This window comes from Danio rerio, chromosome 13 (assembly GCF_049306965.1).
Source record: "Danio rerio strain Tuebingen ecotype United States chromosome 13, GRCz12tu, whole genome shotgun sequence".
NCBI lineage: Eukaryota > Metazoa > Chordata > Actinopteri > Cypriniformes > Danionidae > Danio > Danio rerio.
The window spans coordinates 30,472,839-30,485,689 of NC_133188.1; the positions used below are offsets into that span (position 1 = coordinate 30,472,839).

Consider the following 12,851-nt stretch of genomic DNA (forward strand, 5'->3'; position numbering starts at 1 on the left):
AAATCCTCTCTCCTGCCACGCACCTGTTATATGTGTGTGTCTGTGTGCAGGACAGAGGCGCTCTGTGCCTTGCAGTTCAGATGTGTCTTTGTGTGAGTCAGAAGAGCCCAGCTGAGTCTCCTACACACACACATATAGTTTATACACGAACTGGAGTCTTGAACCTTTTGTGGACTATAACAAATGACCCGTTTGGATGGAAACAGGAGAAGGGTTTGCCTCCAGTCTGGTGTTGGTTGCAGTTGTTGACGTTTTAGATGGCACACTAACAAAGCCTGTTCCTTTTCCACTGTAATTTTCCGTGTATCCCAGTGCCGTGACATCCCTATTGAGATGATAGAGGGGTGAGGGAGATAAATGACCAATTGAACTATCTCTCTCTCTCTCTCTCCCAGCGTGTCTGGCGCTCCACAGTGGCCAGTTAATAACTTTGCTTGTGTTTATTCTGCCCGTGCTGGCAGACCGAGAGGTTTCCTGTTTACTCGTCTTGTTGTAAATGTGTGCGTGTCTTTTTGAGTCTTTCAGAATCAGATGCAGGCACAGAAATGGGATGATGCAAGGTAAATAACAGCTTGCTTTCTCTGGTTAACATACCGAGCCGAGCTCAACAATGGTTTGCTTGGTGTACTGGGGCCAGAGTGTGAGAGTTTTAAGAATGATGATGCAATTGTCGCTTGTTTCGTTTCCTATTTGTTTCCAGCAAACAAATGTATACTGTCAGGCAAAAGTTAGTTTTATTTTCTGTTATTTAAAAAAAGCATATTTTGCTTTTTGTTTGTTTGATGCCATAAAATATCAGATTGTGAAATTTACTTTATTGCTTTTTATTATTATTATTATTATTATTATTAACTTTATTATTACTATTATTATTATTATTATTATTATTATTATTAATAACTTTATTTACTTTATTAACTTTATTATTATTATTATTAACATTATTATTATTATTATTATTATTATTATTATAGTTCACAAGGGATTGGGGAGATCATTCTACCAGTCAGGAACAGTGAAGGGAAAAGTTCTGTAGAATTATTTAGCACCTCTCTGTGATGCAAGATGGCACTCACTTACATAACAATGACATGATTATCATTATTTGTAATGTTATTTTTATAATATCATATTTTAATATTGTTATTATTGTATTATTACAGTATTTGTCATTATTATAAGTATAAAAAATTCATTATTATTATTATTGTTATTATTACAATTATTATTATTAATATTATTATTATAAAATGTAAAATTATGAAATCTATTATTACATTTATTTATTATAAATCATTAAATTGATTTATAATTATAATTCATAAAAATCATTTATTTAATCCCATTATTAAAGCTCTATTTTCAGGCTGTTACTCCAGACATCTTACAAGGATGATCTACTGTTTGAATAACATTTATTATTAGCAAACAAATCATCTGTAGAAGGCTCTTGAAAAATGGTAAAAACAATTTCAGCCCTGGATTGAGAAATTGTTTGCTTATTTAATTTCATATCCAAAGTGCACAGATACATAGCTTACTTCTGTAGTTTTGTTTTTGTATGCATTTTTGATGTTAACATTTATTATTTTCAGTGTTAAAATCTCTTGGGCTGCTTCATATTTTTGTGTCAACTGTATCTTTCAAAAGCACAAATAAACTGTTTTCTTTTATTTATCGAGGACAGTTTTAATAGCATACTAAAATTAGCAGCAGAATTTTATAGCAACATCATAGCCAATTGTGCATCTCCGTCTCTACTGGAGGTGTCAGTGTGGTTTAAAAAACATTATAGTATTTACTATACTATTACTATAGTATATTTTCATGTGGGTGTCTGACAACTGAAAATAGATCTGGTAGCAGATATCACAGCCTCTGTTAGATTTTACCTTGCTCTTTTTTTTTGCATTTGTTATTATTTATTTGTGTAGGATATATGTTTCCACATTCTGATTCTATTTAGATACCTAGTTATGAAATTGTTAAAATCACTATAATTAAATGAAATATTCTTAAAGAGTAGAATATGATTTGTTTTTTGACGAGTATACTTGCATTATGATGATATTATATTGTAATTCTGGCATTATGTAATGAGTGGCATAAAATGACAATAATATCATTTTTCGCAAAATATTTTGGTGCAAAATATCTTACAACAAAAATTAGATATTGTGACAGGACTATACTTATCCCAATCATTTGACTAGTAGTGCTTGTTTATGGATGTAGGCTGTGCTCTGGCAGTGTGAGCAGAGGAAAGTGTAATTGTTGAGTCCTGCTGAGGAAAGATGAATGTGTGTTGTGATGCCTCATTACAGCAACAACATGAGGTGAAGCCCCTTCACAGAGAGGAGTAGATTAACATGTCAAACTCAATCCATATCTGTCAGCGCAGGGACGGAGCTTCACAGGAAATACCTGGAACTCACTCAGACTCTTGTAGCCCATTTTCATCTCTTGCTATTTCTGGAAAAACGACCACCACAACAACAAAATGTTAAAGCTGTATTTTTTCCAAGCAGTTGGACAGCTGTTGTGCCCTTTGGGTTGTAAAAATGTTTTCAGTGGACAGTGATGACTGGTCAGGATGATTCAGGAGTGAAAAGAAAGAGAGAAAAAGAGAGCTGGGAATTATGGGATTTGGTTTGGAAGAGAGAATTACATTTACATTGAGTTTTTAGCAGATACTTTTATGCAAAATGACTTACAAATGAGAAAGGCATAAAATGATTCATCGTAAAGAGGTGCAAATAGGTGCTAATAATACAACTTTTCTGGCATTGTTAGAACAGCCTAAGGAACTGTGGATTTTATGCTAGGGATTCTGGAGTCCACATGGGATTGGGGAGATCATTCCACCAGTCAGGAACAGTAAATGAAAAGGTTCTGGATTTAGGATTTAGCGCCTCTTTGTAATGCAAGATAGCATTCATTTACATAACAATGATAGAATTATCATTATTGATATTATAATTATCATTCATATTGTAATATTGTTATTATTGTATTATTACAGTATTTGCCATTATATAAGTACAAAGAATAATATTTATTATTATTGTTGTTGTTGTTGTTGTTGTTGTTGTGTTATTCTAACAATGTCAGCCTCCAAAAACAAACTGTATATAGAAAAAATAGTTATTATCAAAAATATTAAACAATAAAAATGACAATAATATATTATTATTATTATTAAAGTTTTTAAATTAATAATAATAATAAAATTACTATTATTATTATTATTATATTAGAGCGTTTAAAACAAACAGCATAACATAAAAAAAATGTAAGGATAAAATTATTATATTTTATAATATATAAGATTATAATATTAATAAAAATATGATAGACTGCAGCATTAAAAGGAACATGCAATGCTACATTTAATGGCTAATGGCATTTTTAAGGGACATACCCAGCATAACCACATCTCCCCCACCAAAAAAAAACTAAATTGTAAATGAACAGTTAAACAGTCAGTAATATGTTTTATTATCATTATTTACAATAATTATTATTATTGTTTACTTAGTTTAACTTAAAATTAAAAGAGAATATTATAAATAAATAGAATCAAGTTATCAAATCTCATTAATTTGGTCTTCACTGTATAAGTTACACATTCTGATTAAAGAGCAATGAATTAATCTCATTTAATTCGATTTTTCGTTTGATTAAATTAAATAACAGAGGTGTCACTTTAAAAATGCACACATCTAATGTTATCATGAAAGCATTCGATTGCTTTCCTAACTTATCATGCTCATTTAGGACAAAATTAGTTGTGTTTGAAAAAAAAAAAAAAAAAAGAAACACCAAGTTTGACATCTTTAGATGTTATTAATATTAATTATTTGTATATGTCTGTTCAAACACGCACCCTAAACCCAGACTTTCTCTCCACTTCAAATCACGTGAACAGAATCTGTTTGAAACAGCGCAGAACAGACTCACATTTAAGAGCAAGGGGTGTCCCCAGGTGGTTCAGCAGTATGGGTTGTGTGTAGGGAGGATCGGCTCTGTAATGTTTATTGCCGCCCTTCATAGAAAGATTGAAAATACGGGAGAAATACGGAAAAATACCTTTACGGGATGATAGCGGGATAAAACTGTAAAATATGGGAAACTCCCAGGAAAAACAGGAGCATTGACAGGTATGGTTCAAATGTCAATTTTCAGTATTTAGTAGATGTTGTACTAAAGGAGCCATTGCCCCCCAAGTAGGACAGTCTAAACTACACCATTGAGGAGTCATCTCTATGTATATGAATTGAAGAAAGCAAATGTTTGGAAAGAGATGCTGGTTTTTTCAAAGCTTCTGATGGTCACATCAAAAGAGGCTTTGTGAGCTGAGCTCCACATGTTGGCCATGATTCCCTTTACAGTGTCAGCACCCAGACAGCAGCTTTGTGTTAGCTCAATGCATAAATTCACCTGGTGAAAAAAAGAGCTTTGTGTTTCCTTTGTCGACAGTAAGAATCAGGTTGACACCGTGCAAAGCAAGACTGCGCTGTCTGTGGAGAAAAGGCTGTTGTGCATAACTCAGACAGCTGTGCTGGATCAAAGCTTTCTGGGTGTTGGGGATCTGCAGCATCTGGAAGTGGGTCAGCGCTGGCTCTGTCTCTCTCCAGATGAGGACAGTTTTCTGCAGCGCTGCTCATACAGAGCCAACTGACCTGTGGCGACCGCATGGAACCTTTAATGGCTGGATTGTTTACAGTTTACTCTGGACGTATTTCTGCATTTGCATTTAGTCAAACATCAAAGACCTTAAATGAGTTAAAATCCAGAGTCAAACCAAAAATGCTTTAGGGGTAATTAATATGTCGGTGCATTTTTGGTGAGGGATTCTTAAAGATGTATAAAAAAATTATCAGTCCAAGACACTCAAAATGTTTAACCTACTTTTTGAGTGCCTTGGACTGATGATTTTTGTAGATCTTAAATAAATGCTTTGAAGTCAAAATATTTAGCATTTTATGCAGTATAATACATAAAGAGCCCTCCATACTAGTTCTTTAAGCTCATTTAGGAAATCTAAACTGTGAAATGGCTTATATGGAAATCCATGTGGTATTGAGCATGTTAAAGGAAGAGTTCATCAACAAACAAAACTATTTACTCAGCAGCTCACATTCAAGTGATTACAAACCTTTGTTAGTTTCTTTTTTCTGTTGATCACAAAATATTTATTTTGAGGACGTAGCTATAGATATCTATAGTAGGGGAAAAAACAGTGGCTGCTGGTATCCTTATCCTTCAAAATATCTTCTTTTGTGTTTAATAGAAGAAAGAGCATCAAATTGCGTTGAACAAGTAGAAGATGAGTAAGTGATGACAAAAGTTTCATTTCTGTGTGAACTATCCCATTTTTTGTATATTCAGCTTGGTCCTCTCTGATGGATGACTTGATCAATAATCGTAGAGAGCATTTACATGTAAAATTTGATAAATGTGAATGTTTTTTAAGTGTTTTGACCCTGGCTATATTACTATTTTGAGAGTTTGGGTCCAGTAAAATGACTTTGAATGTCTCACATGCTCACCATAGCTGCATAAATCATCGGAATTGATGATATGAAATAATATTATGATTTATAATAAGTTTTAATGTACATTTCAATGTATTTAATGTTATTTAATTAATTAATTTAAACAGTGTGATTTAATTCATTTACATCTGGAATGCACACCTGTTTTCTTCCTGAATACTGATTTGATACTAATTTGGTATCATCAATGTGGAAAAGCACTTAAGCTGCTCAATATTTTTGGAAATATGATATGGAAAAAGAAAAGTGGAAAAGTGATACTTTTTAAAATTTAGAAATATAAAATTTTATTTTTAAAATATAATATACTTACATACTCCCAGGGCAGTTTATATTGATATATATTCATTCATTCGTTCATTTTCTTGTCGTCTCAGTCCCTTTATTAATCTGGGGTCGCCATAGTGGAATGAACCGCCAACTTATTCAGCACATCTTTACGCAGCAGATGCAGCCACAACCCATCTGTGGGAAACAACCATACACACTCATTCACACTCCTACACTACGGACAATTTAGCATACCCAATTTACCTGTACCGCATGTCTTTAGACTGTGGGGGAAACCAGAGCACCCGGAGGAAACCCACGCGAATGCAGGGAGAACATGCAAACTCCACACAGAAACGCCAACTGACCCAGCCGAGGCTCGAACCAGCGACCTTCTTGCTATGAGGCAACAGCGATACCCACTTTGCCCAATATAATATATTATATATAATATTTAAAATACGAAAAATAAGCAAAAAGTTTGTATTTATTAATTTAATGCGTCCTTGGTATATTTTGTCTCTTTTATTGAAAACAAACAAACAAACAAAATCTTTATTCATTTAGAATTTAAACCCTGCTTAATTTCTGTTACACTCTGCCCATACTTTTTTTTCTCCAAACTTTTGACCCGTACTGTAAATGTACATGCCATATGTCGGCATAGTTCAACGGTTAATCACCACATTCAAACTGTTTTGTTTTCAGTCTTACCTGAGTTGAGCCGTGCATTCACATACAATCAAAAGCTTTATGTTCCCCTTGTGTTCTCCTCCTCCGCCACTCTTTCTCACGGCTTGACCTTTGCCCTGGTTTTGTTTCCACCAGTCTCCCAGCTGATCCCCTCCTCCCTGTATTATGCCTGCAGCTGTTGTGAAAACTTCTTTAAAAGTGGGTTAACAAAAGGTTAAAAACACACCGTCATCTGTTTGCTCCACCAGTTCTCCCATAATCTCTTTGCAAATGCCCAGTGTTATTATTACATATAATGTAGCAAAGGTTATTATGAGCAATCAAGCACATGTGACTGTGTAGATATATAAGCAAGTATTGTATGTGTAAGCAAGCTTAGATCAGGTTACACTATTCATCAAGCAGCAAATGAAATGAGGGAGTTTCATTGATAGTGTGTTTGTATGTCTGTTCTATGAGACTTGTGTGCTCATTTCTTTGTTTGGACCATGTGGAATGGGTTGAGGTTTCTTTATTCTGGCCTTCAAGTTAAAGTATGTGTCTTTGATCCACAGAGACCCAGGCTGACACAGAAGAGCTGCGTACATCCAACCATGTCTGTAGAGATGATGATGCAGTCCTGCCTTATGGACCGGAGCAGCAGCTTCTTTAAGGTGAGAGTTAAAACACACTGCCACTGTCTGCTGAGATTGGCCTTGTTTGTCTATGCCCGCTTGCATGCTGTGCGTTGTGTGATTATTATCATGTCAGCCTCTCTAACTGAGCCTACCACATCATTTAGTCAATTTGATCCAGTTTACACCCATGGCATGTTGTATGAAGTGCTTAGATCAGTCTTGGTCATAATTTTTTTAATCAATTACATGGAAATGGAGAGGTTCTTATTTTTATTTTTAAAAGTAAAACTATAACTTAATAAGTTATAACTCATTCTTGGTGATGAAGCAGTTTCTGAGCTATAAAAATCAACTAGCAGTGACAGAAACAACTTTTGCATAAATGTATCTTAGCCGTCTAGAAGAGACTCCAGAATGTTTGTGTCTTGATTGAAATCTAACAATTTTATAAAAGCTCTGCCAGTGTTTATCTTTGTTTTACTCTGTCTGTCTCTGCATATTTTGGAAAGTCTTTGAATTTTGGCTTGCACTTCTGTAAGCAAATTTGAAATGAATTCTCCATGTAATGCGTCAGCCATGGTGGTCCCAAAACGGCTAAACACATGCTGGAAAGAAAATTTTTGGCTTTTATAAGGAACATGTCAGTCTTAAAGGGTTAGTTCATGCAAAAAAAAAAAAATTATTGCATTATTTATTTTCATTTTCTATGATGGTGTTTATAAGTTTTTATTTTGGTTGAATTTATCAGCCAGTTTATTCTGCTGTAGCAACCCCAGATTAATAAAGAAACTAAGCCGAAAAGAATGAATGAATTCAATCGGAGTTATTTAAAGAATTATCTTCGGCTGTCGGCATGCTTTTCATAAGGCTATTGATGATCACAAGTCAAGATACATTTTAAAATAACCTTCATTTGTGCAACTTCTGACAATTGTCGAAATTTCAATCATCTTCACCTTTTTTAAGGTGTAATTTTTGTATGCACCGTCAGCTGGAAAGGAATATGTTTATCTCTTGAGTTGAAGCACAGTGAAGAGAGACCAAACACAGAATGTTCAGCTGAATAGCACTAGCAAGTTACACAGTATAGACATTATAGAGCTGAAAAAGCCTAAGATAATTAAAGAAAAAAAATGATTTAATCTGACTGAAAGAAGAGAGTCATATACACCGAGGATTCCTTGAGGGTGATTTCATTTTATTTCATTATTCATCATTATTTCATTTTAGGATGAAATAACCCTTTAAGGTTAGCTTTTAAAAATTGCATTCAGAAGACACTGTGTTTACATTAAAACTTGTGATTTCTCATTTCCCACAATATGGAAAAATTATTTTAAACACATCACTTTGATAGATAGCAAGAAAAAAAATCAGACTTCTGACAATAAATTGTCTGTCTATCTATCTATCTATCTATCTATCTATCTATCTATCTATCTATCTATCTATCTATCTATCTATCTATCTATCTATCTATCTATCTATCTATCTATCTATCTGTCAATTATATCTAATCAAATGCTTAATGAAACAGCCTCTGTACTACAAGTTGATGTAAAATTCCAGCTAAAATTAGTCATTTGTTTATACAATCACTATTTTCTATATGGGCAATGGCACTACATAGGGAGTAAATGACTCAGACAGTGTAAACATGCAAACAGATACAACACAGTTTCTCATGTCCCAAGGCTTGACAGCAAAGTGTGGATCACATGTGTGAGCCCCGCTGACCACAAAACATAAGACACTTTTGAATTCACAGAGCACTATTTTTTTATAGGGCTTTGGGAAGATGAGGTAATGGTTAGACAGACTCACCATTACTGGTTGACTGTCGCTGTCATAAGCTGTCAGATGTGGCTTTACTGAGGTCATTGACTCTGGTCAAACTGTGATATAAAGAAACACTTTTGTCATTTTAAAAAACAGGGAAGGAGAAGCTCAGTGTCGCACCATTTCTTCCTGTTTCAGTGACATTATGTCAACACGTTGAATAACGCAGCATGTTTTAAAGCACCTAAGTGGAGTTGAATTATTTGATAATGACTGATGCTCATTGTTTGCACTCCTGTAGGAATAGTATACTCAGATTATTCAGTGACCAATAAACTAGGTTAATATACCTTTCTGTCTTGAACTGAACAGATGTGACCCTTAAGAGAAAGTCTTAATGGAACACTCTACTCTTTCTTTTTCTTTTTCTTCTTCTTCTTCTTTTTTTAAAAGGCTCATGTCCCCTAGAGTTAAACGTGAGTTTTACCATTTTTGAATACATTGAGCTGTTCTCCGGGTCTATTGGGAGCACTTTTACTTTAGGCTAGCATACACAGCAAAATCCTCTGAGTAAATTTTTTTATTCGGTAGTATTCGGTCCCTCTTTAAAATAAGGCAAACAGATTAGTAATAAATAAAGCTGTTGTTTGTTGAGTTGCTCATTGATTGAGTTGATTCTCTGCTGGGAAAGATTCAATGTATTCTATCTCAGCTGATTTCATCTAAGGCTGTGACTGAAGTCAGTAGTAGTTTTGTGTTTCTCTTCTGTTTCTCTGCTTAATAACAGCAGGTGTTCATCATCAGTCCTCAATCATCACCTAATTAATCATTTCAGTAGCTGCGTCCCAAATGGCACACTATACACTATGGACTCATGCACTATGTACTTATGCACTTACACACTCAACAGGATAGTACATGTATGTAGTGTTGTCCCAAATGCAACCCAAGCTCATTCTGGAAACGTAGCCCCGCGGACGTTTCTGGAGATCGCGATTTACGTGGCCGGAGGTACGTAAAGGCCGTGTTTGTTTTTTTTCGAGCGAACGCTGCAGGGCGGTGTGGCGCCGCTCCGCCCCTCCTCTTCGCGCTCGCCGGCCGACGGCTCGCCTCCGAGTGGAGAGCTTTCCCGATGCAATCAGTTTGTCCACACTTAGCTCACCGAGAGGCGCCCGAGACGGGAAAAAGCGCGCACATCGGCCTCTCGCGGATCCGCGAAAACAAAAAAACGCTCGAATGCGTACCTCCCGGGACGTAAATCGTGGTCCGCAGAATCGTCCGCGGGGCTACGTTTCCACAATGAGCCCGGGTTGCCCAAATGGCACACTAATGTTTTTTTACTAAACGGAAATTCAAACCGTTTCCCTAATGACGTTTGACGGTTGCCAAATCAGTGAAATAAACGACCGAATTATCAAATAATACCTGCCGTGAGTATTGCCGCATTCACCATCGGGAGGCGCTATGATCACTCTCGTTGGAGAATTTTGCTTTCACCATCCAAAATAAATAAAGTTATCCAACATGTGCCACCGATAGCTTCGCCCCTTCCGCTACGTAGGCAAACCTGCAGTCGTTAAGTGCGTGAAGTGTCCATCATTACACACTTAATATTAGCGGCTGAATGAGTGCATCATCCGGGTAATTAAAGTGCACTTATTATTTTTAGAGTTTTCAGTGTGAACACACTACTTACACTATTTATACTACAAAATGGCGTAGAATAGTGCAAAAGTATGCGATTTGGGACGCAGCTATTGTCTCAGTAACTTGAGTAACTTTACCTTAATTTAGAGAGGGAACAAATACTATCTAAACTGAGTAAACTTTACTCTGGGATTTTGCTGTGACCATTGACTTAGATTAGACCATTAGCATCTCACGCACACAAAATGACCAAAAGGGTTTCAAATATATTGCTATTCAAAGCTTGGGTCATCTGTAGTTACACTGTGTGTGTACTAACATAGATGGAAAATAAATAGCTGGGAACTACATTCTCTTTTTTATGCTCTGAAAATTGTCACCAGCACCATGCCTTACACTTGTACCTACAGTTAGAGTTTGCATTATATCATTGCGCCTGCTACAGCCATAGTACATCAGCAAAGTTCCTTCATTATTATGCAAGAATGAGAATTTAATTCCTAGCCATATCGACCTAGAAAATAGCAATTTTTAAAAAATCTTTTTCATAGGTATTAGTACACAATGTAACTACATAACTGTCAAGCTTTAATTACAAATAGTTAGCAACACTTTTTTTTACACAAATAGTATGAACATTTTGAGCAAGATATTATAAAAGTGGTGTGTTCCTTTAACATACTACAGTCATTTGTGCCTAAAGCTGCAATACAGTCCTTCAATCAACTCATCATTTACTGTCATGTCATTCCAAATCTAAAATATACTCACAGAATAATACACTTTAAAGAATGTTTTTTATCCACACCATCAAAATAACAACTTTTGAATCTCTGACTTTTTACTTTATGGACAAAAAAAAAGACACTCAGACATGTCTGGAACTACATGAATATAATATGACAATGTAAATGTCATATTATGAGTTTTAAGGTCAATCCCAAGAGTGTAATACCAAATAGAGTCATAAACAACTTCCACATTCAGAGTTTGAAACACACGTGACGACATGGACTACAAACATCATGAATGAACACTAGCCTTCCACAGTAATGTCTCAGCCAGCAATAAATAACATGGTGAAAGTCATCATCTCTGGGTGTGTTTGCTCTCAGCTCGTGTCCTACTTTAGAGGCAGACAGAGCCCAGGTTAGTCTGGGCCTCTGGAGACTCGAGGAATGCTGCTCCGTCCATTTCTGCTGCCAGCGCTAAAGCTGCAGAGCTTAAGAGCTTCTTAAAGGATGATAGCTCCAGTTATCTCTACAAGCTGTTCTTCCAAAAAACATAAAGAGGTTTTGTGCGATGGTTTCTGTAATTATTTTGGGGTGACCTTGTTGTTCCCTTCAGCGTGCTCGGATTATTTAATGCAGGAGGAAGTTGTAGTTGCAAGTACAAGGATTGTTACATGTAAACAATTAGATGCAGCCATAGGCAAATAAATCAGGCTTTCACTTCGACGCTAATCGGCCGTGATGAATGCTTGATAAGATTATGGACGCCAGTGAACACAAATTTATATTCCTCCTTGTTTCCTTAACAGAAAATACTTCCCTAACATCTTTCTGTGTCATCAGTTAAGACGATCCCTCAGTGGAATGTGGACTGAATTTTACCTTTGTCATCTAATGAAGGAACAATAAATAATATGTAGAATTCTGTTAATATTTTTTGCCCCTCCTGTTTTTTATTAACAGTGTTTTTTTGAAAAGAACATAATGTGAATTTTAAAGACTATCCTGGCCGGTCTTTTCCATTTTATGAAATATTGGATTAAATATGTGTAATATGATGCGCTATACAGAGAACTTTAAATTATATGGATGCATTATATTAAAATGTCTTAAATCAATAATTATATTCATGTTATAGTCAATACTTGATAAATGGCTGATATTATTTATTTATTTCTTTATTTAATTTATACTTAGCTTTTATTGATTTTTATAACCATGTAACCATCGGGAACAAAACAGATAAACACACAAACCAACAAATACATATATACATGCATATACGTACATACAGTTGAAGTCAAAATTATTTGCCCCCCTTGAATTATTTTTCTTTTTTAAATATTTCTCAAATTATGTTTACCCGAGCAAGGCATATTTTTTCTTCTATAGAAAGTCTTATTTGTTTTATTTCGGCTAGAATAAAACAGTTTTTAATTAAATTTTTTTTTAAGTATTTTAGGGACAAAATTGCCCCTAATGCCTCTTATAGGCTATATTTTTATTCGATAGTCTACATAACAAAACACCGTTATACAATAACTTGCTTAATTACC

General features: G+C 35.1%; 1 protein-coding gene across 3 annotated transcripts in view; it reads left to right on the forward strand.

Annotated features, from left to right (window-relative positions):
• The window catches only part of rin2a (Ras and Rab interactor 2a), a 64,184-nt gene that overhangs the window by 14,218 nt on the left and 37,115 nt on the right, over window positions 1-12,851 (forward strand). For all 3 annotated transcript variants that reach the window (XM_001345278.7, XM_009307401.4, XM_009307400.5), the window contains one exon: window positions 7,076-7,174. In XM_001345278.7, the coding sequence (XP_001345314.1) occupies window positions 7,115-7,174 (60 nt within the window). In that variant the 5' untranslated portion in view covers window positions 7,076-7,114. The remainder of the gene's footprint in view (window positions 1-7,075; window positions 7,175-12,851) is intronic.